The 25,966-nt window shown below is 45.9% G+C and overlaps 1 protein-coding gene across 9 annotated transcripts in view; it reads right to left on the bottom strand.

Annotated features, from left to right (window-relative positions):
• Positions 1-25,966, bottom strand: part of KANK1 (KN motif and ankyrin repeat domains 1) — a 207,596-nt gene that overhangs the window by 49,333 nt on the left and 132,297 nt on the right. For 8 of the 9 annotated variants that reach the window (XM_073878118.1, XM_073878116.1, XM_073878112.1 and 5 more), the window contains one exon: positions 19,375-19,494. In XM_073878118.1, coding sequence (XP_073734219.1) covers positions 19,375-19,411 — 37 coding nt within the window. In that variant the 5' untranslated portion in view covers positions 19,412-19,494. Of the gene's footprint in view, positions 1-14,674; positions 14,811-19,374; positions 19,495-25,966 lie in introns of those variants that run through there. The other variant, XM_073878119.1, reaches the window with a different exon arrangement.

The raw sequence follows: 25,966 nt of genomic DNA, 5'->3' as shown, positions 1-25,966 counted from the left end.
CCACATAGGGCTCCGGGCTTGGCGGGGAGTCTGCTTGAGGATTCTCTCTCTCCCTCTGCCCCTCCCCCAGCTCACTCTTGTGCATTCTTTCTCTAAAATAAATAAATAAATCGGGTTTTTTTTTAAAGATTTTATTTATTTGAGAGAGAGAATGAGGGAGAGAGAGAGAGAGCAGGAACGGGGAGAGAGAAGCAGACTCCCCGCTGAGCAGGGTGCCTGATGCGGGGCTCTATCCCTGGGCCCTATGATCACGACCGGAGCCGAAGGCAGACGCTTAACCGCCTGAGCCACCCAGGAGCCCCAGTAAATAAATCTTTTTTTAAAAAAATCCATCAAGGTCATGAAAGAAAGGAAAGGCCAAGAACTGTTCTAGGCTGATGGAGTCTAAAGAGACATGGCCAATGCAGGGCCCCCCTCCCCCCTGACACACACACACACACACACACACACACACACATGCACACACACAGAATGAGATGGAGCAAATGTGGTTAAGTGTTAACCACTGGGGAATCTGGTGAAGGAGGTATGAGAATTTCTTTAAATTTTTGGCAAGTTTGAAATTTATTTCAAAATAAATTATACATATATGCATAGGTAGAGAGAAGGAGAGATAGAGATAATGATAAGCTTCCTTTGCTTGTGCCTTCAGCGTTTTTGAGGGACAGGAAAGCAGCGAGCCAGTCACTGGGGAACATGCATGGCCAAGACGCCGCTGATACTCATATATGCAAATGAGGCAGTTTTTTTTTTTTTTTTAATCAGGGCCTGATGCCTCTGCTCTTCTCTATTACATATTCTTTGAGGAATGTTACATTTGTTTGAGGTATCCCTGGAAATGTGAAGGGTTTCTCAATTATTAATGTCACAGACTGATATGCCAGGAGCCCCATTAGAGAGAATAAAGTCTAAACGCTCCTTTCTGGGGGGGCGCCTGGGTGGCTCAGTCGGTTAAGCATTTGCCTTTGGCTCAGGTCATGATCCCGGGGTCCTGGGATCGAGCCTGCTTCTCCCACGCTCTCTCCCCCTGCTGCTCTCTCGCTCTCTCTCTCAAATCAATAAATAGAATCTTAGGAAAAAATAAACGTTCCTCTCGTGGCATCCAAAATCTTCGACAATCTGGCCCCAATCCAGCACCTCAACCTATGGAACAACTTTCAAGCCCATCCACCTTTGCTCATTCTATTCCCTCCACCTGCACTGCCCTTCTCATCTCTCAGGATTAACTGCACTGTCCTGGCTCAACCCCAACAGCCCATCCTTCGTCAAAGCTCCACTTATCCTCAGCTGCTCTGTCCTGGGAGGAATTGGTCACCTTCTTCCCTCTGTTCTGAAACACTCTGCCTACACATCCTGATGAGCAGGTACGTGTGGGTCTTCCCTCACCAGCCAGTGTCTTGGGCCGGGGGGTGGAGAGTGCAGGAATCAACTAGAATTTCTTTTTCTATCCCTGAGTGCTTGGCACATAGCTTGCTCAATACATGCTGAAATGAAAAACTCTGCATTAAGGCATCTACAGATTAGTCAGGAATGGTGGGGGAAGACTTGTAATGATCAAAGCCAGCACTCCGGGGCCAGACTGCCTGGGTTTGGATCCTGGTTCTGCCACTTTCCAGCTGTTGGCAAGTTAGACCCTATTTCAGCTGTGTAATTGGGCAAATAACAGACCTGCTTCACAGTGTGGTTGCGGACTGCTTAGATCGATGCCTGCAGCCTGTTATTACTATTTACTGCGACTGGATCACCCTCTGTTGTTGGGTGAGGCACCCCAGATGACCCAGACTGCCTCCCCGCCACCCTGCTGCTTCTCCCCCACTCCATGAAGTTCGGGTTTGAGGTGCTGAGCAAATGGGCTGGCTACGACACTGAGGTCTACCCTGGATTGTGCCTCTGGGCGTGGCTGGGAGAGATGCTAGCTGGGCCGTGCAGGGAACATGCTTGTGCGTGCTCGCTGGGCGCAGGGAACGTGGAGTGTAGGTGCCGGTTAGGGGACAGAGGAAGGCCTGGCCCCGCATCAGCCATGCAGGAAGGAGGTGAGATAAAATAAAAGCCAAAGTTGGCGAACATCCCTAACCTTTCTAAAATAAATTATGGCCAAATCAAAACATTCTCTTCTCGTAATACGGAGACATGAGTCCACAATGTCATGCCTTCAGCTCTACTGAAGTCCTAAGAGGAAAGCGCCTCTTGAACACACTGTGCAGACTTTAGTGGGCTTTAGAACCAGGGAGCACATTTCCGTGGCAGTCTAGCTGGGCTCGCCTAAATTGGGGAAGGTGTAATCTTCATAAAACAAGAACAGGAGCTATAAATATTTCCAAGTTCATGGGCAAGCGACGGGCGGCAGGGGCCTGGAGTGGCACGGTGCGGCAACAAGGTCTGCCTGCATAGAATGAGAAGCTGGGTGGGCCTCTGGAATTCCCGAAGGTTTCTTCCAGACTATGACCCCCTCCCGACTGCACTTCCCACAGAATGTCGTCACACTGCACGCTACGTGATGAAGTGGAGAAAGCGGGGCATGGCAGCAGGGTCAGACCAGATAAGCTCAGGCAGCCGGTGCCCGTGGCCTTGTCCTCGGCCCATTTCATCCAGCAGCACCTTTCCAGACACATCACAACAACCGGCACAGCCTCCCCACCCCCCAAACCAGCTTCCCTTTGCTGTAGCTTCAGTTCTGTTCTGGGCCTGCCGGAAGAGTCCAGAAGCCAGGTGAGCAGCTGGGAGGGGAGAAGGTGGAAAGGGAACGGAATGGGCCGTGTCTTAGGAAAAGGCACTGCGCGTGAAGGAGGCACGTGACACGGCAGGGCCCTCTGTTCCAGCACTCCATGCCAGCTCTCGGGGTCAGCCACTCTCGACCCCAAGTCGGTCTTGAAATAGCCACAGGCCTGCTTCAGGACCTGCCCCTCACCACCGAGGCGGTGCTTTCTGGTGTTCACGGTCTCGTTTGGAGAGATACTACTGAAATATAGCCCGACTTGGTCATGCATGCACAGCAGAGAGCTAGGCTGGGGACTGAAGGCTGTCCTCCAAACTTTCTTCAAAAATAACACGTCAACTCTGAGGGTAAATAGGAAATGTGGCAGTTCTAGGAAAATTCTGTGGAAAGCAAAGGAGCACAAGCTGAGACAGTGGGACAGAAAGGGCTTTTCTAATAAAACAGCATCAGGTTTTTTTCGGGGGGGGTGAGGGGGGAGAGAATTGGAGTAACTGTATGAATCACAGCCCATATTTTGTTTTATAGTGTTTATACAAGAACAAGAAGCCAGCTTTAAGGCACACAGAACAGCTCCCCATTAGAAACACAGAGCTGAAAACAAATGACCAAAAATGGATTTAGCCACACACACAAAAAAAAAAAAAAGAAAGAAAGAAAGAAAAGAAGAAATTCTGGAACTTAAACAAACCATAAACTCAGAAACGCAAACCTTAGCCTATATGTACAACCTTTCATTCCCACGACAATGACATCTTTATGTCAAAGCTGAAATGATCAGTGAACCCAAAATCAAGCACCGAGGTATCCTTTCCAGCTTGTAATAAAAGCAAACATTTTTCCTAACACACAGAGCTTGAGTTCATACTTCACCAGCCCCCAACTCCCCACCCTCCCCCCAAACTTCACGCTCTCCTTTTTTTCTTCTTTTGGGCTTTCTTACTCACCTCCCCAGAAACAAAGTAACTGTGATTTTCAGCAAGCAGGAAGCCAAGTCTCAAGCATACTTCCCTCGTCATTAAAGGCGCTACACACATCAGCCAGGCAGAGAGCCCAGGATCTGCTGCAGAGAATTTATTTATACCCATTTGGAATTTCCTGACCAACTAACAGCCTCCTGGCTGTGGAGTTTAATTCCAGCACTCCAAGCGCCAGAGAGACAGCAAAATCTACCAACCAACAAAATTGCTAGCAAGGATCTTAAGAGCAACGAATAAAGGAGTGGAGGCAGATAGATCCCATGCCCCTTTCGATTTTTCAAGCACGCTATCTTCATTTTCTTTAGACACCTGAAATGCTGACCTAGAGATACAGTTGCAAACCTGCTAAATCGAGGAAGAACTGAGAAAAGCAACAAATGCTTTCTGTTTTTCCCCCGAGTCCCTTCCCCAAAGCCTCCAGTGCTGAGAAAGGCTCCCTGTTATAATCCGAACTATAACTCAGCAGCCATCTGCTGAAGGAAATGATTCAGTTGTAGGCTGAGCCCAGGCTGGGCTAGAGGCAAGTGGTTTCTCTGCTTGCTTTACTCTTCGTTAATGCAACGTGTAATTTGAAGGCTAAAAACACTCCTGTTGTAAACCACAGACCCGAGCTTTTAATTTTTTTCATATTCTCTTACACGTCTTCACCCAAATTCGATCATGTGACTTTCAAAGACACAGACTTAAGTTCCCCAACAAGTGCATTCTGTTTTAAGATGGTAACATCTTTCAGCAACCTTTGGTTTCTGTTTTAAAACGTAAGAATGATATGCTCCTCTAATGATTTAAATACATCACCTAAAAAAGAAAGAAAAAAGAAAAGAGATGGTATTTTAAGACACATTCTTCCCTTGGCCTAAGAACACTGGATAAAAGTGACTCTAGAAAAACAAGATTTACTGAACTCTGTCTATGGGGCAAACAAGCAAAACCCGTTCTAAACAATAAAACAGAGATTAGCAAAGATTAGGGATGACTCGAAATCACCTGCTTTGCAAAATCCAAAACAGGGTGTAGCTACGAGGAGAGAGGCACAATTTTATAATTTGCCTTGTCTGGTTCATCTTGGGGGCCATGCACACACACCTCACTCCATTTACCTCTGGCTCCAGCCTCCTGGCCCAGATCTGGTGGCCGGATAATAATCTTTGGGACACAAATCTTTGTGTGAAGCTACAAGGACTAAACGTTTTAAGATGATGTGGGGCTCATCTGGGCTTATTTTACATCAAATAAATAAACTGATTCAAAGAAAAATAATAAGCTAAGAACAAAGCTTCAAGGGCCAGATACTCTGAAATACAGAGTCCAAATCATTCCAAGTTATTTTACCCAAAAACACCTACCTGAGGTAAGAGATTTGAGTTAGGTCTCTTTTTTACTTTTCTGGGGAGAGGGGCTCCAAAAAAAAGGCTTTATTGAGATATTTACAGACCATAAAATGTACCCATTTAAAAAAGTGAATAGTCTGATGAGTTTTAGTAAATGTATACAATTGTGGCATCCATCCCCACAAACCAGTTTTAGGAAACACCCATCATCCTAAAAATTCCCTAAGGCTTGTTTTATCATTTGCTTTTAACACAGCAAGTTTTTTCTCTGTACTTGTGAGAAAATTCTGGTACTACTCAGTCACGTGATTATATTCCAAACTAGGTATTATTATCCAAAGACTTGTTCTTAAGAACTCAATGGAGGAAGGCATCTGAATGTAGTGTTTCTTAATCCTGCAAAAGAGAATACTGCTGAATTTTTATTTCACGAACATTGTGTTTGGGTTAAGAATACAGCTTATTTAAAACAAACAAACAAACAAAAGTACAGCTTATTCCCAAAACAGCTGAAGGTAATTATTTTGTATGTGTGCTTCCATTAAGGTGAGGTCCAGCAGAAGAAGTCATAGTATACAAATAGATATGTAGTCCTTTATGAAGGAGGACAAAGGTTGAGAAGGAAGAATAATTAAAGATAGGAGCTCTTGCTGCCTGGAAAGTGCCGGTCACACAGGCTCCTACTGTTGGGAGAAAGACACACCTGTCTGCCTTTACTCTTTCTTAATTTATGTACAAAAGAAGCAACCAAACGAGACCTGGGAGGACGGGGATGTACTCAAGGCTTTTCCTCGGACAGGTGCAAAGGAGCCGGGAAGGGAGACTCCCAGTGAGAAGGGAAATGCACTGTAGACGGAAGCCTTCTGGGTCACCAGGCTGCCCGAGGGCACCAACAGTCTTCATCCCCTGGGGGGCGGCTGCAGGCTCTGGGCTGCAATCAAGCCTAGCTGAGCCGCAGTTGTGATGCTTACGAAGGAACGGGATTACTGCATCAAGACTTTTTCCCCGGAGTCCGGGGGGCAGGGGGCTGTCCCCTAGTCTAGAGAGAAAACTGATGTTCAGTGAAGTAGTGAGTGTAACAGTGAGTTACATTTTGGACGTCGCGAGATGCAGAGTTCCTGACACAGCCTGAATTTACCTTCCTCCCCCGGTACGGTCCTGCTCTCCCTGGTAGCGGTTGCTAATACCCCTCCAGCCTCAGCGGGGCTCTGAGGCTCTCAGCGGCCCCCTTACCTGCATCTAACCCACAACACAGATGCGAACTCATTTCAACTCCATGACGGCCCTGGGAGCGAACTAGGATCACTGGCATTTTACAGATGAGGCTTACATCATCCATATCGCTCGCTGCTCCATCCCTGTGTGAATGCTACCTAGTAGTGAAAGGCCACATTGGAGGTCTATTCTTTCCTGCACCTTCCGAGGGCAGAGGAAGGCGGAGGTGGGGTGGGGGAGCAGGTGTCTCTGAAGGGTGGGGAGGAGAAGGAACCCATTTTGGCTTGGATTGCTCTTTCCCCCTCTGATGTGTTTTCCCGACCTTCCCAGACAAAAATCCTCCAAGTTTGTGCAGACCAGCTAAAGCATCAGTGCTGTCTGAAGTTGTCCGCCTCATCCTTCCGGCAGCCTCTTCCCTCCAGGCTCTCAGAACAGCTTGTTTTGTCCTCTGTTCCTACTTGTGCACACATCTCACATCCCGACAGACTTAGAGGAGCTTCGTCCTCTGCATCTCAACCAGTGCCGTGCCCCCCCCCCACCCCCCGCTGCAGGGGCCCGGGGCCCACTCAGTCAATTTAATTCCTTCCAGAGGAGCCACACTCTGCGGGTTACTTTTTCCTTTTAAAGAGATGTACGTACAAAAACGTCAAAGATTCTAAGTCCGTGTCCTCGTTTTATAGCGGAGGCAGGCCTCTGGACCAGAGGGGTCACCATAAGAACATCACTTTTAGCCTCCAAGTTGTGTAAGGGCCAATGCTGGGACCTCCCAGACAGGCTCCCCGCTCCCATAAGTTTTCAACTCTGCTGCACAATTAAATGGCCCGGGGCTGTTTTTTAAAAATGCTGAGTTGCGGGCGCCTGGGTGGCTCAGTTGGTTAAGCGTCTGCCTTCGGCTCAGGTCATGATCCCAGGATCCTGGGATCGAGCCCCGCATCGGGCTCCCTGCTCCGTGGGAAGCCTGTTCTCCCTCTCCCGCTCCCCCTGCTTGTGTTCCCTCTCTCGCTGTCTCTCTGTCAAATAAATAAATAAAAATCTTAAAAAAAAAAAATGCTGAGTTGCCTGCCCCCCACCCCAATGAGTCAGAATCTCTTGGAGAGGAGCCAGGGGCATTAGAATTTTCAGAAGTTCCCCAGATGAGTCTATACTGAAGCCAGGAAGGAGAACCCCCGCTTCAAACCAAGCAAAATCTGCAACTCAAAGCATGTTCTTCCTTTTGGCTTACAGGAAGCTCAGAGCCCTAGTGGGGGCAGCCCCTGAAGCATCTAAGTACCCTCAGGGTCCAGATCATAAATTCAAGTACCTTTAGAGTCCAGGCTAGTAACTGAAATGAGGGGCCCAGGGCAGCTGGGGAGACCAGACAGCACCTCTTCCCCCAGCTCACTTGGGCCTGTGGAAGTACCCCACCCAGCGAGGGCACATCTTTTGACTTTTCAAAGGAAGCTGAAGAAATTAGTATTTTTATACGAAATTACCTAACTTAAAAATCTTGGCAACTGATTCAAGGTAAAACAAAAACCTTGGGTTGGTCACACGGAACACACTCCCAGGCCTCAGTGCTGTGACACAGAGCGAGGACTTCGTGCTATCCATTTGGGATCCAATTTCACTCCTGTTCCTATCCCTTCTCCTTTCCCATTTTCCAGGTGACCAATTTTTTCTTGCCTATTTTATCCTTTTTTAAAGGTTTTATTTTTAAGTAATCTCTACATCCAACATGAACTCACAACCCCGAGATCAAGAGTCACACGTTCCACTGAGCCAGCCAGGTGCCCTTTCTTCCCTTTGTTCCCTTGTTGGAGCAAACTATAAAACAAATTAGAAAAAACAATTCTCATTCTGCCGCATATTGACTGACTGACTTGTGTTGCATTTAGCTCTCTTACTACCACGATGTTTCATTTAAAAAAATAAAGACCAGGGTGCCTGGGTGGCTCAGTGGGTTAAGCGTCTGCCCTCGGCTCAGGTCATGATCCCGGGGTCTCCCGGCTCAGCGAGGAGTCTGCTTCTCCCTCTGCCCCTACCCCCCCGCTCGTGCACGCCCTCTCTATCCCTTGCTCTCTCTCAAATACATAAAATCTTAAAAAAATAAATAAAGACCAAAACAACAGCCTAGGATCCCTACCACCATGTCTCCTGGAGGTAAACTTAATGTGCAAAAACCCCACCTGTAAGTAATTCATCTTGAAAAGTCATAGATTGAAAGCAGGATGCTCTGTTACCACTCTCATGGAAGGCCTGGGTTATGTCTGTGATATTTTAGCCTCCTCACAGCTCCCCCCAGCCCCTAAAGAATCCAAATACCTTATGGTGCTACTTCACCCCGCCTGGGCTCTTGGGCCGGTGATGGGTGCGATACAAAAGCTGGTGTCCAAGGGAGCTCCAGGGAGGGAGAGCGGTGTGGGTGGAGCTCCCTTCCACGTCCCCACTGGCTCCTTCTCCACCCACCTCCACCACGGCCCAAAGGGCTGACAGGACCCGAAGGGGATCACGGGACAGATCCAGCAAGGGCTTCTAGCTCTTTGTTGCCCTGTTAGGTGTGTAGAGCGTTGGGTATCGGAAGAGGACTCCTCCTTCACACGCCTGGATTTGAAGGATCTGCTCTAAGACTTTAATGTAAGGGGAGATTTTCCAAGGAGAGGCCACAGTCAACATGAGGAGGGTGTGCCCAGCAGAGGCGTGAGATTCTGGCCAGGACGGTAAGATGAGTACGAGGACGCTACGGGTGATGGGCGCATCTAAAAGTGCCAGGAAGAAACCCTCTGTCTGCGTTACAACTTACTCAACAGAGCGCATTTCCTCAAACCCACTGAAGTCTTAACACCAGTCACACTGAATTTCTACACGTCAGGCTTTCTTTACAGTCTGGGGTGCCCCCCGATTATTACTTTCATCAGATTTGGATAAACAGACTGTCTCCTAATATATTTTCACCTGAGCCTTAAAATCAGCATTTAAAAGGCCTGTGACAAAATGACTTGAGGCATGAAATAAGGGGATTAAAACTTCAAATTAGATTGCCACAAAGACTATAGACGCCACAAACAGTAAGAGTCTATTCAATATTTATTTATAATTTGTGGGTTATAATAATTATAATTTATTAGCGATAATTTATTTAATAATTATTTAATTAAATAACCGTTTATTTCCTCCCATCTAAAAGGGGGGCAGGGATATGTAGAGACCTTCCCAAGAGAACTGTGGGAAAGAACGCAGGCCGACCGGCTGGCCATACTCCCAACCTTAGAAGCCACCAACTCGGTTTCTCATCCACAGTTCCAACTAGCCCGCTGAACCAAACCAGGTGACAAGCCTGGGGCAAAAGGAACTGGTGAGAGCTCCACCTCCTGTCTCTTGGCTAGGTCACTAACAAGAAAGTGGCCATGGGAGCTAGAAAGAACCTTCCAAATGGCCTTGGACCAGCATCCTCCCTGGACAACCCACGTTACATCTGGTCACCTCTCCCTGGAATGCAAGGTGCTTAACCGACAGTGTCATTTTAAGCCTACATCAGAGCACGTGATGGAGAGAAAGCGGATCCTACCCCTTGCACTTAGAGGCGAGAGGTAAGAGGGGGAAGGCTGTCAGCGAGTGTGTGCCACGGGCTGAAAGCCACCTGTCCACCCGGGAAAAATACCCAGGTGCACAGGCTGGGAGTAAACTGCAAAGGGAGTAACAATGTAACAAAGGCCAATGGCAGGGCTCAATTCAATCACACAGATTCTCAAGCAGGCACTGTGCCCGTGTCTCGCTCTGGATTCGCTGCCCAGCGTTGTGCCGGCAACAAGGTAGGCGTGCTGCAAACATGCGCTCCTTGAACACAGAGCCCGGGGACCCAAGGCGGAATACTAAGCAAGCCACAATGGGTACACCGAGGTGTAGACGATGTGACTCTTGCCTCCTGAGACCTCAACGCTTATAGACTGGTGAGGCATATACCCCTGACTCTACATTAAAATACACAGCTCTCCAGGAATTAAGAAGAGGTAGGGGTGACGTCCCCCGGGAGTGCCTGAGAACGCTTGTTGGAACAGGTCAGAGAGGAAGCTGCTCTTGAAGGGCTTGGGAGGTATGGGAAAGCCATCCAGATCAAGAGAACAGGGCTTTGAATGAGCCCCTAGGAAGGGAACAGGGCAGGTGGGCTGGGGAACAGCAGTGGGGATGGTGCAGAAGCCCCCGCTGGCTTCAGGACCCTCTGCCCAGAGCTGGTCTCTTGCTGCCTGGAGCCCTGGAGGGCTGGGAAGGCCCACCAAGATTTTTGCAGGCCTCAGGACTGAAGACACAGAAACAGATCATGATTTCTGTCCAAATGAGGCCAAAAACAAAAGCCCAGAGTTAGGAGCGAATAGAGATTAAAGGTAGTGAAAGCCAAACAGGTTTGGAGAGACTGAAAAAATAACAAAAGTATCGACGGTTCAGTGCTCCTTCATCTTGCCAGCCATCCTTAACAAAGTCACAAAGAAGTGACAGTAAGGCAAAGAGAGACCCACCGTCACAGGACATCAGGGTTGGTCCATATCACAAAGAAGGTGAACAGCTGCCCTTCTGCCAAATACGTTTCTGTGTGGTCATTTAAAAGTGAGCTCCTGAATGAATGAGCTAGCTCACTGCACTTCTGAAGTATTTTCACTGAGTTTTGTATCCTTCCTTCCGGTCGTTCCAAAGCAACACCCTGATTTAAATTCACCACTATTTGCAAAGTCTGCCTTTTTGTCATCAAAGTGGCCAGAGGACAGAAAACCAAAGAATAAGAGCCCCAGAGGGAAAGCCCCCAGCTTTCCGCCCCCTTTACCTTTCTGGAAGATTTTCTGTCTGGGGATTCTTCACTTAAAAAGCAGTATCCTGGGGGTGGAGGTAAGTTCCAGATGCTGGTTCCTAGTGCCTCAATAATGTGTGAGCAGCTCTGCTCAGAGAATCCACAGCTCCTGGCTGATGCATGAGAGTGTACAGGGCCATGCCCAGGAGCTGGTGGGATTCCTTACCCCCCAGAAGTTTACGATGTGACACTGCCAGGCAGCTGTGCCTGGGGCAGATCTGGAAGCTGTGTAAAGCGTGGCGTTAATGGAAAAACTTGGTGGCACAGGGCTTCGGTGTTTTGCAATTTTTTTCCTGTAAGCTACACTGTTGGAATGGTTTGACATGTAAACCGTTCCCTCCGCCCCTACCGGCCTACAGACTGCCAGGTCTCCGCCCTGGCGCGCTCTAACAATCGGTGTATCATCGGGCTGATTCACCCCTTGCAGGGGTGGAGTCCCGGCTGGGAGAGAGGGCGCAGAAAGCCGGCAGGTTTTACTGCCTCCTGGGACAGCTCACGGCAAGACAGATGAGTCTTTGTCCTCCCAGCTGGAGGGGAACACGCCAGATGAACTGCCTCAAAAAAAAACAAAAAAGCCCACGTTTCCCTGATGAGCCCCTGATTTGATTACTGCATCCCTGTCAGTCAATCGGGAATGCTGGGGGAAAGGAAATACATCAGCCACACGTGGTGGGTATACGGAGTGAGCGGAGGAGGAGACGGGCAGCAGAGGAAGAAGGAACACTTTTGGGTTTTTGTTAGAAGAAAGGAAGAGGTGATGCATGTAACTATGGGGGTGAAGACACCACGTGGTTGGGCTTAGGAATCTTTAGAAATACCAAGTCTCTCTCTCTCTTGTGTTTCGAGTCTGGGGACGACCTCCTTCTTTTCTTCCAGGAGACTCTGAAAAGTGCCTGTTGCGGCCTGCTTGTATACAAACATTTAAAAAGCCTTCGCCTGGCGGACAGTTGTTGCAAGAGAAAAAGGCCCTCAGAAAAGTGGGCAGGAATGGGAACATCTGACAGTGCAGGATGAATCAATGTTTTCACAAAATTATTTGCAAAGCTGATGGGATTGATTGACTAAACCAAACATTGTGAGACTAGATTCAGAAAATCACGTGACTGTCTCTTGATTCTACCGAACAGAGATCATGCCCGGAGTATGAAAGATCCCGCAGAGAGAAAACTTTTTCACTTAACTGAGATTACGAGAAAGGACCTAAAATAAACTCAGCACCTGTGACTATTCAGAGCCCATTGCTTCCATAAACCATCATTCCAAGCACCACCTCCTTTAAATAAAGGTTCATCGGGTGAAACTGTACCAAACCTCCGGACCCAGCAGGAGGAAAGTCACAGGCCACTCAAAGCTGGCCTGTCACACATGAGACAGAGTGAGAGTCCACAGATTGAACTTTGGGGATGAGAACACATCCCATCAAGCCAACAACAATCTGTCCAACAGCCCTGTTTACCTTCATGTTCACAGTTCTGCTTTTCTATCTGTTGGTTAGAAAGGTCTCCTGAATATTATAGAATATTATTTAATCATATTCCAAGTGCTGCTAAGATTAGAAATCTGCTCACAATTAAAATAAAAATCCTCAAAATAGTCGCATACATATTTTTAAGTTGTGAGATCACTTGTCCATACAGAACTACCAGCTGAGATCACTAGGAGATACAAATGGGCCGCATATTCAAAACACTTCTCATCTTCAGGATTCACGAGGAACTGCAGCCCAAAGCAGAACCAGGCTTAGCCTCTGAAACATGAGCATACTTTTCCTAAAGCATATGGAAATGAGTGAATCAGTTCCAGCTCATTCCAAAAATATCCAGCAGAGACGCCAAGAGAGGAAAAACAGAATCATCAAAAAAATTTTTTTAAACTTAGAATTTCTACAAGTGTTTGAATCCTATCAAATCTGATTTCCTGGCTGAGTCTTCTACGAGCTTTTTATTAGAGAAGTCTCCTCCATGCAATTTTTAGGTATGCTGCCAGAAAAGAGCAAGAATTTACGACCTCTGTGAATTTGAGAATTATGCCGCTATTTTCTATGCCAGATCAAATCAAACAGCCTCTTAGAGAGAAGGACCCCAAAGCAGAAACTGTGAGCTGTGGTCATTCATTTCCCAAGCCCACACAAACCTTTCTCAGAAACTGCACAAAAGGAGATGAACTGGAATTATCCGGGACACAGGAAGACGGCAAACCCTTGGAAAGGAAGCTAACGAGCCATACTTCGGATGGGCTCAGCTGGCCCACCCAAGTCCTTTGAGAAAGAGGGGAAGTGCATAATCAGAAACACAAGCCAATACTCACCGATGGGAAGTCTGCTGGTGAGCAGGGCACAGGATATTCAAATTTTGTAGTTAAGGGCTGTTTTAATCCTTTGCCTCACTCTGCAGCTTCCAAAGGAGAGCAACAGCTCAAGGCTTTAACATCGGAGCGCATCACCCTGCTGGGTTTTTCTTTTGTGTTTTTTCTTTTCCCTTGGCGCCCACACAGCATCTGGGCAGAAGTCTCCAACCGAAGAGTGTATCTTTGCCGAACACCTGGGACAGGCAAGAGCCTGGATTCTACCCTTCCTACACCCAGGCAGGCTGGGACTCACTGCCAGATAAGGCATCATTCCTCGGCTCAACTGCAGAGTTTAATCGCCTGTCTGAAATCTGAATGATGCTTAACCCATTAGGACTCGCTCACAGTCTGGAGCTTTATCAGGTGAAGCTGGGCTACTGGTTAAAACGGAAGCCTTAAGAGTGTGGAAACCAAGCAAGACCCAACGAGGGAGGGACTCTCCAGAATGTCTCTGGGGGCTGAATTCTGGGGTTCTGATTTAACCAGACAGGCAAGTCTCTGAAATCCAGTGTCTCTTATTTGTAGGCGGTCTCGGCAATGTGAAACTCAAATGTAACTAATACTTAAAAAATAACTATCTTCTGGAACACCTCACTATAAGAAAATACATTATTTGTAAACCTCAACGTGAAATGAGCCTTTAATCAACAAAAAACGAACAGTTTCATTTAAAGTTGAAATGAAATCTGATTATTAAGCACACCGAGTAACAGGATGAAACTGCATGATGTACTCAATACTAATATGTTTGTTAACTTGGCTCTTTGAGATAATTCACACTAAGAAGAAACTAACGTTATCAACCTAACCTCTATCAGGGAGGACATTTTACTCACAACTCTTCTACTTTTGGGTCTCACGGAGTTTCCTGAAACACATACTTTCCCCCTTGATCTACTTACTTAGGACTTCACAGTTGCCACACTTGTGACTTTTAATGTCAACAGAATGTGCTGAACAAAGGGAAAAAGACTCTCTGCATTCAATGTCTGGTTTAGCCATTGGCTAACTGTGTGGGCTGGGCAACTTGTGTTTTGTCATCTGAAAAGTAGGGACAGGTGGACTCATAAAGACCCCCATTAGCCCTTTACCTCTGTTTTGATGTCAGGCAACTGTGTTGTACCCTCAGCTCTCCGAACATACCGCTTACAAGGGAATGCAAAGCACAGACAGGAACACACATTTCATCCTTTGGCAGACTTTTCCAGGACACCCTGGAGGGTCACGGACGGTACTCACACATTGAAGGAGCCTCAGCATCTCATCAGCTCACCTTCTGCCTCTGGAGGAAGGCTGATGAAGACCACAGGTCTAAGACTCACCAGCAGAGACACACACACCCCCACCTCTGCCAGGCTGAGACTTTCCTTACAGATGGTCTCGGAAAACCCGGGGCGGTTCCAGCCAGACCAGTCAGGGCAAACTGGTCTCACACTTGACAAACAGCACGCAATTAATTCCTGCTGTCGGGTTCACAGCAGTGGGCTCAGAGTTCTGTTTGAGAAATGCTGCTGCCCGGGAAAAATATTTACACAACCGAGTGGCTTGCACTGAGCGGTAGAATTCTACCTGCTCAGCCATGAGTCTGGGGCCCTGGCTGACCTGGTCTTATCAGCGGCCTTTGTACCTCATTTAAGATCAGCATGGAGACAAAACCTGGAGCCAAATGACTGACAACAAGACTTAATGAAATTTATCATAAGAATTTAAAATGAGAACCAAGTTTTTAATGCAGTTCGATAAGTACCCTAAGTAAGTCAATAGATAGTTATCTGGAAAAAAAATATATATATATGTATATTTATGCTTTGAAAGAGGAATAGCAAGAGGGAGAAAAACCATAATAAACTACCAAAGGCAAATATTAGCAAGAATAAGGCTGGTGAGGGGAGGGATAAAATGGTACTCCCTAATACTCATCTGTTTATTTCATTTAACTGTTAGACACAGGACAGTAATACAGTTCTTGCCTCAAAGTCAAAGCATCTGAAAGGGCCTGGCCCGGTGGCCTGTGAACAGGCCCTTTTCAGACCGGGAATGAGCTCACAGAACAAGGGGCGCGGCGGGGGGGGGGGGGGTGGTGATTTCCCCTGACATCGGACTAGCGTTTTACATCTTAAAAAGTGTTTTTGTGGCTACTGTTTTATTTTTCCCTGTGAATAAGGCAGGGCAGGTATATTATCTTCATCTGACAAGCCACTTGTTCGTTAGCTTCAAAAGAGAGTCGAAGCTCTAATTAAAGTTTCACAACATTAATAATTAGTGTTTACTGAGGTAAACAGTGCATCCAGTTCACAACATGATTGAGAGACCTGAAAAAAGGCAGACTGTCCCCATCCCCGAAGCGCAGAAATAAAGCCATTTTCCTAACCAACGCCCCCCGCCCCCCCCCCATGTACTTCCTAGGTGTCCACAAGAACAGGGAACGGTCACAAGCAATTTCTATTAATGCTTGTAGCTCATCACATTAACGAATGACATTAGGGGACTCTCTGTAAGACCACCGTCAAGGGTTTGCAATGAATGCAAGCAAAACCGGACCGGTCAACAGAGGCAGGATGGAGATCTTGTGCAGGAGAGGTGACAGACACAAAGACATGACTGAAGCTGAGGGGGTACATGGCGAGGAAGAAGATGAAGCTGGGAGGGGTGCCTAGGTGAGGCTGCCAGGTGTGGCAAATAAGAAGCAAGGACACCCGGCAAAATCTGAATTTCGAATACACGGTGAATACTTTTTTTTTTTTTTTAGCGTAAGTCAGTCCTCTATTCTATCTGGATGCTCTGTCCACAGAAACCCTCAGCCTCTACCAGAAGGGAAGGTCCTTGGAGGCAGGAGTTTTGGCCTGTTTGTTCTCTGCTGAATCCCCAGTGCCCAGAACAGTGCCTGGCACACCGGAGGTACTCCAGGGATCTCTGCCATGTACTAGTAAAGTGTATTTCTTCAGCTAGGCGGGATGCACACAGGTGCCTGGCACATCACCTTTATGCATTTTGTCGCTGAAACTTAGGGCAATACATTTCACAAATTACAGCATTAACTAACTGCTCTTCTTTTAAAATCAGTACCTTTTATTCAAGCTAACCGAAGGACTCAATGGGGAAGTCAAAGGATAAAGCGACTCTGAACGGCCCCTTCCTCAGTTTCAACTCTCAACAGGGACGTGAATGTGGGATGTCAGTCCTCAGACGTGTTGGCAGCCAAGGGCACCGCTCGGCCAACTGGTTCTCTTCTCAGCTGGCTTCTTTTGCTCCTGCTTTGTTCCTAAGACCATGAAAAGTGTTTCTGGTGCCAATGCCCTGACCTCAACCTTTATATGGGATTTTTCCTCATGTTCTATGGAGCCCAAAGACTGATTTTTTAGAGTGGGGGTGGGGGTCGAGACTCCTTTTGGGTACCACACACATAGGGGAAATACAGTTTAAATATATATATAAAAAAGTATATTTGATATTATACTTTATCTTTGGAAGGTGAAATAAAATACACAATTTACCCCACATTAAAAACTTTCCTGAACTACTGAAATTATTTATTTTTCTCACCGGAAGGATCAGTAACCAGCCCTCCTTTGCCGCCAAAAAGCCCTTTTTAGCTCATCTTAATCTGCAGCCTATAAATGTTCATACGTTAATTACATTTTGAAACAGTGTATTTATAACCAGCATATACTTTTGCATTGTTTGAGTATGATTTTGTTGTTTTTTTTTTAACAGTGGGCAGCTATTTCTTTTGTAATATAGAGTAGGAAAAGAAAAGGTAAAATCATGATTTTTATAAGCACATCATCTCAACTGTGTGAAATATACAAAATTTAAAGACAGCATGGAAAATAAGCAGAACATGTATTTCCGGGTTGTGGTATTATCAGTAATTCCTGCTTTATTTTTTAAGAAAATATTAAACTTTTATATTTTAAAATTTTCTAAAATGCATGTGTGTGTGTGTGTGTGTGTGTGTGTGTGTGTGTGTGTGTGGGAGCATAACTAAAGCAATTGTGTCTGGCTGAGCCTCTAATCAGATTGCTTGTAGAGGTCATGGCCACTAGAATAAACAGTACTGTCCCTTGCCTGCTCCCGACACCTGTCTGCAGTAACCATTTATCCCCAGACACCCCAGAAGTCACTCATCAGAGAGCTTCCCTTTGCTTCCAAACTCAGTGCACAGACTTGTTAGGCAAGGGGGAAAGGTTATAGCTGGGTCATCAGACTTTAGGAACGAGGGAAAGGGACACTCTAGGACGAGTCAAGTTGAAAAGGAACAGAGGGCAAACGAGGTAGGTACATAAACCCTTGGAGACAGGAATATGCCAGAGATGCCAGAGGGTCAAGATCTGGAGGCACCAACAACCCCAGACCCCCACTTCCTCTGAATGTGAACGCAGGTGAGGGCAGGAATGGGATGGGGGAGGAGAGCATCCCGGGGGGCTGAGACTCACCCACAGCACTCAAGAAATTTCACAATGCTTCAATTTCCTCCTTTACCAAATATTTTACCAGAGAAACAAGGAAGAATCCTGATTTCTCTTCCTTAGCTGAGTGCCCGAGTTTCTCTGCCATCACATAGGGATGGTGGTGGTAGTGAGAACAGTATAATCTCGTAGGATTACTGTGAGGATTAACCGTGATGATGCAGGCAAAGCATCCGGGCCACTGTGGTACACAGTAAGTGCTCATGACATGTGCGCTTTTGTCATTCATGGTGTCTTAGTGACAGCAGTCCCGAGCAAGATCTATAAAAGCCCCGAGAAGCTGGGCAGTAGAAAGGGCAAGCAAAAGAATAAAGAGAGAGAGAGACCAGTTGTCCCAGAAGAAACCATCGAGTTTGGTTGGGTTTGGTCTGGGGCGAGCTACAGCGTTCTTGCCAGAGGGGAGGGGATGCGTGCAGCTGAGACCTTTGGGACAGAGAGTCACATGCGGGCCGGCTCCGCCCACTCCAGAGGGCTCCGCCTATCCCCGGCTTGCCAGAGCTTTCCAGCTGACAGGGCGCTTGTAAGTCCGCTTCTGGTTCTCACATGGGTCCTAACCCTGCAGGTAGATGTGTTTACTGACGTTTTACACATGGAGAAAGAGTCCTGTTCCGTATTCCAGGGTTAGTGCTGGAGATGGGGCTCTAATTCAGGGCTCCTGATTCCAACTCCCCATTCTTCCCATTAGTCAGAGCAGCAGAGCCAGGACTGGGGTCAGACATCACACAAGCACTCCCCACCCACAATCCCTGCCTGCTCTTGTACATTCTGCTCTTTGGCAGATCATTCAAGAGTGGAATGAACACCTGGCGTTCCATACTGGACAGGTGGTCGCCCCCTGTCTTACGCCGTCTCTTGGGAGGCTTCTCTCTGTGTTTGTTCTATAAATTTCTCCCAAATCTTATATAAGCAATATTGGACGAGATATGCAAGCTACACAGGTCTCTAATGTAACCGGAATAGAATTGCGAATTCTAGTCCTCATGATTCATGATATGGCTTGTGGCATATTCCTCTCCGGGAAAGTCACTTCAACTAGTATGCTCTTCTCTAGCCCCTGTTTCTTTTTGTGTAGCAACATGAAACGAAAGATGCCTGGGAGTGGATAATAGGAATTGGCTTGAAGCATCCAGACTCACTTCCCTCTCTCGTTGCTCAATCCCTCATAAAGAAGTTCGAGAGGAGTGCACATTACACTTGGATCAGCATTCAGGATTTTACATTTATCTTTCACCACTTCAACAGAATTGACTTGGGTGATAATTTACCTAACTGATTCCTTCACATAAAGACTCTAAAGATAAAAGCGAATTCTCGAAGAGATTAAAAAAAAAAAAAGGCAAAAAACCATCCTCTTTGGATAGAAAATTCTTTGAAAGCCTAGTTATCTAGGCAACTTGCTAATTAATATCTAGCCATTATTAAAAAAGAAATAAGAAATCAGCTTGAGCAAAGGCATACACTTACACACACACACACCCACACACACTCTCCAGAGCACAGTTACCTGACGCACAGCCGTTAACCTTTGTGGTGTGAGCCATGCTGGCTGGAATCCAATGACAGATCCAGAAAGGAGTGAGGAGTCATGCAAATTTTATGCATCAAGTTCCCAAATGCATTCAACCTGAAACAATAAAGAGAGCCCCATCAAAATGGATCATTTAAAAATACGTACAACACTAAATCTTAGATGTCTGTTTGCAAAGATGGCCGCTCACGGAGGGTGCCAATCCGGGTGAGGGTGAGGCAGCCCATGGACGATGGTGACAGCTGCCCGGCCCCCGCACATGCACCCGGGAACGGGCACCGGGAGCAGGTCTCCAGACACGGTACTCTTCCAGGAGATAAAAAGGGTTCTCTAGAAACGCGGCTGTTTTTAGGAAGGTGGCCTTCAAATGCCAATGGCCTCCTAACGGGTATTGCTCTATAGCCCGTCACGAACCATTTTTGGTTCTTACATGTAAGCCTCTTTTCCAAAGGTTGGCTCAACACTTTCATTCACTCAATTGCACTTTTAGAGTAGTTGTTGTTGTACCAAGCGTTCACATTTTTAAAGGATGCGTTCATGGGGACCCTTCTGAGGTATTTCAAAGCCTTTTACCTACTTGGTCTTTTAGAACACAAATGTGATCTGGTCAGCTCCTCTCTTAAAAAGTCTTCCATATCTCCCACTGTCCTGTCAGATAACCTTCACATGACATAGTGTGGCACATGGTTTGGAAACACTGGAGTTCACGTTGGGCACCCTATTTCTTACTTTATATGAATCCTCTACTTAAAATTTAACTGAGGGCCGCCTGGGTGGCTCAGTTGGTTAAGCATCCGACTCTTGACTTCGGCTCAGGTCATGATCTCAGGGTCGTGGAATCGAGCCCCACTTGGGGCTCTGTGCTGGGTGTGGAGCCTGCATAAGATACTCTCTCCCTCTGCCCTTCCCCTGCTCCCTCTCTAAAAAACCTAAAAAATTAAAAAAAAAAATGAAAGTTAACTGCGATTACTACCATAAGATGTATTACAATCACAAAACTGAAACAAAAAAGAAACAAGAATGGGAAAGGAACCCTGCTCCAACCTTGCTTTTTCAAAATGCCTTTTGAAAAATGCTGGCAAAGAAAGCAAACAATGATACAGATGGAAGTATTCCTTTTCCACTGTGCCCAGATCCTAGCTCTAGACCCACAAAACCCGAAGAAACTGACCTAATGAATTCCAAGTTGAGAATTCAAGCATGAACTCAGAAACCCACAATGACCTTCCAATAGGAGAACGCCAACATAACAAACACATCATATATACTGGGTCCTCATGTAGCCACTGAAGTCATTTAAGAGCTTTTAATAATGTAGCAAAATACTCAAAGGACATTGGTAAATACTGTATTCTGTCATAAACCTAATTTTGTTAAAAATATGGATGTACGTATTTATACATTTATTTAAAACCATGAGAAGTAAATACACCAAAATGTTCCTTAAGGTTGCCCCTGGGTGATGACATTAGGAATGAGTTTAGCTCCTTTATTACTTTTGTAATAGTAACTGTTTTCTTAAAAAAAAAAAAAAAAGAATTAGAGACTTCCTGTGTCTGGTTTTATTTGCTTTAAAATGCTCGGGAGGAAGAAAAGAGAATTTTCCAAATGCTATGCAGAAGGAACCGATCAGGCCATAGTCACGGAGATTTTAAGTGAGAAAGACAAGTAAATAAGAGGAAAGCAGAGGATATGGCTGATCTCAGTGATCACACAGGGTGAGCACTTCTCGCTGCGGAGCTAGTGAACTTCTCTTCGCTGCCTGAATGAGCCTGTGCTATAGTACAGAAGCTAACACCACCGTTCCCTTGCTTGGCTTCTCCAGCTCTGGTGAGTACCCTGCAGCCCACCTGCAGAGACGTGATTCTCAGCCTTCCGTGTGAGGCCTCCGGGCTCCCTGCTGGTCCCCATTTTTGGTCTGGCAGCACACCAGGAGGACAGGATGGCTCTAATCTGTCTGCCTATGTGGCAATCACCTGACCTGTTGCAAATAGGCACTGGTTCAGGTCCATGGCATTGAGCTTGGAAACCAGTAACCTCTGTGCAAGCAGAGTTGATTCACTCAAACAGCAGGCTTTAGGGATCAAGTGAGCATTACCTTTAAGAATAGGAATGACTACAACACATGTCTGGCAAATGCAGCTTTGTTAAAAAAAAATATATATATATATACACACATATGTGTATACACCTTTGGACTGGACTATATATAAGGAAGAGGAGAGGGAGCAGGGAGATATGCGGGCAGAGGAGAGAAGCCCAGCCTCTGGAATTCTTCAACTCATTATACTTCTAAAAGGCAACAAAAACAAAACCTAAGCAAAACCCTGATCCCTGGACCCTTTCTAGACCTAAGTGCTTGTGCTCTTGCTTTATAACAGCTTGTAAATGCCACCACTTAAACTCTTGAGGGCAAACAGAAGGCAAGAAGAAACAGGCTGTGTATATTATGGGTGTGTGAAGTATGGGTCCAGGTATTTGGATGGAGATATGCCCAGAATCTTCTGAGTCAAGCTTCCTCCACTTTGGTCCAAGGTCCTCTCCTGTTAGTGAACCTCCTTCCCCCTGGTAGAAGATTTCTACGTCAGATCCAAATTGGTCTCTCCCACCCTCCCTCAAACTGAACAATAAAATCAAAATGAGGAGGAAGCCCCCAAATTAGGAACTACAAGTATACTGCTGGTAGAAATAATATGACGTGGCTGTCACTGGGTGTGGATCCTGGTGGCATCTGCACAAAAACAACACTTTTATATTGTGTATTGATTTTCCCCAGTTATTGTTCATGCCTGACAGGTGGCCTCAAACTATGAGGCCTTAGTCTTCTTAATGATATGCAGATTCTTCAGTCAGTGCATTATATAAACCAGAAAAGGTCTGGCCACGATCCATTCTCTGTTACAGATCAATAAACTGCTTCTTTTCTTCCCCGGAGAAGACTGCAAACAGTAAATCTTAAGTGGTACAATGGTGGCTTAGAACTGCTAAGAAAAAGCACTTCTTTGAAAGGCTTTAGGAAAAGACATCAATACAGAAAATAAAGAATTTGTCTTCTTGTCTGTTGATTTCAAGAGACTAATCTGAAGAGCATTTTTAGTAGCTCCCCTAGCATAATGCAGAGAATACTACAGACATGGCATGAATTTACCCCATAAATAGTTTATATTATGAGCTTACCACGAAACAAACGTGAAGAACAGCTGGCTAGGTCTTTTCTAAGAACACAGTAATGCAAACAGATGAAACTGAGATCTGATATATACTCTAGGCTGGTACTACCAACCACCCAAATGCTGCTGTCTTGGTTGGTGCCCAGATAATGATGATGAAGACACTGCTGAGGACCATGCAGATGACAGCTGGTATTTATCGAGCTCTTACCACCATCAGTTATTGAGATATAAATGGTATCTACTCTACGGTGCACCATTATTTAAAGTACCACTGATTAAGAAAGGTGCTGTTCATTAAATGGCCATTAAATGCTTATTAAACATTAATTGTAAGACATAGCCTCATTTCTGAAGTGTTTAAAATGTGAAAAATGGGGGCGTCTGGGTGGCTAAGGCGTTAAGCGTCTGCCTTCGGCTCAGGTCATGGCCCCAGGGTCCCGGGATCGAGCCCCGCCATTAGGTTCCTTGCTCGGCGGAAGCCTGCTTCTCCCTCTCCCACTCCCCCTGCTTGTGTTCCCTCTCTCGCTGCCTCTCTCTCTGTCAAATAAATAAATAAATAAAAATCTTAAAAAAAATAAAATGTGAACAATGTGTATCTCAGAATTTGCAAAACTGTGTTACATTCAAGGCACTTGTTAAAAGCACCTAGCAGTTAACACCTTATTCAAACCTCATAATGACTCTGTGAAGTACTGAAAATTCTCTCCCCCCATTTTATAAAAAGGAAACCAAGGCATGGGGAGGTGAGAATATGCCTGGCTCAGAGAGCCAGGAAGTGAGAGAGCTAAGTCCAGAGGTAAGCCATCCAGCCCCCGGGGCTGCATGCACTACTGCTTTAACAAGGAAGAATTTATGCCCATAAATAAGAGGAACCTTTCAAGGAGGTCACCCGGGGATGTATCTGCTTATTGCTAGGATGCTTTGCTCAAATTCCTTTTAGACAGAAAGTTATGCTTCAGAACTTGAGGGAATATTGTTTTTGGAGCAATTGTACTTCCCATCTTATTCCTTGAGATGACGTGCATACAAGCTTGAGGAGGGACTTGGGTGACACACAGGAAATGTCTCAGTGCGTGCCCATCACACTCTCGAGACTGCACAGGACACCAGTCTGCCTGGCTCACCACCTCATGCCTCAGCCTTTGCTATGGATGTCATCGTACTCTTTCCAAAAATTAAGTACTTTCTCAACCCAGCAACATTCTCCGCCACTGAGGATAGGTGGGAGGCTCCCAACGGAATCACAGGAATTTCAAAAATGGACAGAAGGAGGGCAGTCACATTGGAATTAAGAACCTCGAGGCTCAAATGACAACTGGGAAAGGCGAAATCACGGTTTGGACGCCCAGGTTCTGGAATCTCTTTTACGATGTGTCATCGGGAGTTTTTCTTTTGCTTCACAAAATTAGAAACATAAACAGGTGTTCCCAAAATCTGGAAAAGAGAGAATCTGAAAAAATAATCACTATCTCTCAGGGCTAGCACCTGAGGTGATTTCTTTTTCTTTTCTTTTTCATGTGTCTATTTTTATCACCTTCACATGTTTTAAAGACCTGCAACTCCAAGCATCTGTGCCAGCCACTATTTTTTTCTTTGCATGTATATTTTATTTTTATTTTATTATGTTCAGTTAGCCACTGTATAGTACATCATTAGTTTCGGATGTAGTGTTCAATGATTCATTAGTTGTGTATAACACCCAGTGCTCATCACCACATGTGCCCTCCTTAATACCCATCCGCCCGGTTACCCCCTCCCCCCACCCCTTCCCTTCTGAAACCCTCAGTTTGTTTCCTGGGGTCCATAGTCTCTCGTGGTTTGTCTCCCTCTCTGATTTCTCCCCTTCAGTTTTCCCTCCCTTCCCCTATGATCCTCCGTGTTATTGCTTATGTTCCACCTCTGAGTGAAACCATATGATAACTGACTTTCTCTGTTTGACTTATTTCACTTAGCATAATCTCCTCCAGTTCCATCCATGTTGATGCAAATGGTGGGTATTCGTCCTTTCTGATGGCTGAGTAATATTCCATTGTGTATATGGACCACATCTTCTTTATCCATTCATCTGTTGAAGGGCATCTCGGCTCCCTCCACAGTTTGGCTATTGTGGACATTGCTGCTATGAACACTGGGGTGCAGGTGCCCCTTACTTTCACTACATCTATATCTTTGGGGTAAATACCTAGTACTGCAATTGCTGGGTCGTAGGGTAGCTCTATTTTTAACACCTTGAGGAAGCTCCATACTGTTTTCCAGAGCGGCTGCACCAGCTTGCATTCCTACCAACCGTATAAAAGGGTTCCCCTTTCTCCACAGTCTTGCCAACATTTGTTGTTTCCTGTTTTGTTAATTTTTGCCATTCTAACTGGGGTAAGGTAGTATCTCATTGTGGTTTTGATTTGAATTTCCCTGATGGCTAATGATGAACATTTTTTCATGTGTCTGTTAGCCATTTGTATGTCTTCTTTGGAGAAGTGTCTGTTCATGTCTTCTGCCCATTTTTTGACTGGATTATTTGTTTTTTGGGTGTTGAGTTTAAGAAGTTCTTTAGAGATCTTGGATATCAGCCCTTTATCTGTGATGTCATTTGCAAATATCTTCTCCCATTCCGTGGGTTGCCTCTTTGTTTTTTTTGACTGTTTCCTCTGCCAGCCACCATTTTGTTTCTGCTTGGAGACATAAGATAAACTAAAGCATGTACCCATCCCAGAAGTTCGCACACTAGTGCTGGAAGGAAGCAGGCAGGCACGTAATCAAAGGAGAAAGCACTACAACAGCGGTGTACGCACAGCTGATTCTACTCCATCGCAAGGTGCCCTTGCTTTGCCCCAAAAGGATGCGAGTGGCCGAAAAATGTATTTATGAGACCACTTGGCCTGAGTCTGAAAGGATGAATGAGTGTTTTCCAGGGTGAGAAAGAGGGAAGGGCATTCTAGACAGAAGGAACAACATATGCAAAGTCAGGAGATAAGAAAGTGCATGGCGGGGCACGCGGCTGGCTCCGTTGGTAGAGCATGTATGTGACTCTTGAGGTCGAGGTTGTGAGTTTGAGCCTCACGTTGGGTGTAGAGATTGCTTTAAGAAAAAAAATCGTAAAAAAACGGGGGGGGACACCTGGGTGGTTCAGTCAGTTAAGCATCCGACTCTTGATTCCGGCTCAGGTCATGATCTGGGGGTCACGGGATCGAGCCCAACATCAGGCTCTGAGCTCAGCAGGAAGTCTGCTTTAGGGCTCTTGTTCTCCCTCCGCCCCTTTCCACTCCCCCCAAAATAAATACATAAATCTAAAAGAAAGAAAGAAAGAAAAGAAAGAAAAGAAAGAAAAAGAAAGAAAGAAAGAAAGAAAAAGAAAGAAAAAGAAAAAGAGAGAGAGAGAGAGAGAGAGAGAAAGAAAG

Source organism: Callorhinus ursinus, unplaced genomic scaffold (genome assembly GCF_003265705.2).
Source record: "Callorhinus ursinus isolate GAN/ISIS: 27379988/994484 unplaced genomic scaffold, GSC_fseal_2.0 scaffold28, whole genome shotgun sequence".
NCBI lineage: Eukaryota > Metazoa > Chordata > Mammalia > Carnivora > Otariidae > Callorhinus > Callorhinus ursinus.
This window is presented reverse-complemented; position numbering and strand designations above follow the sequence as displayed.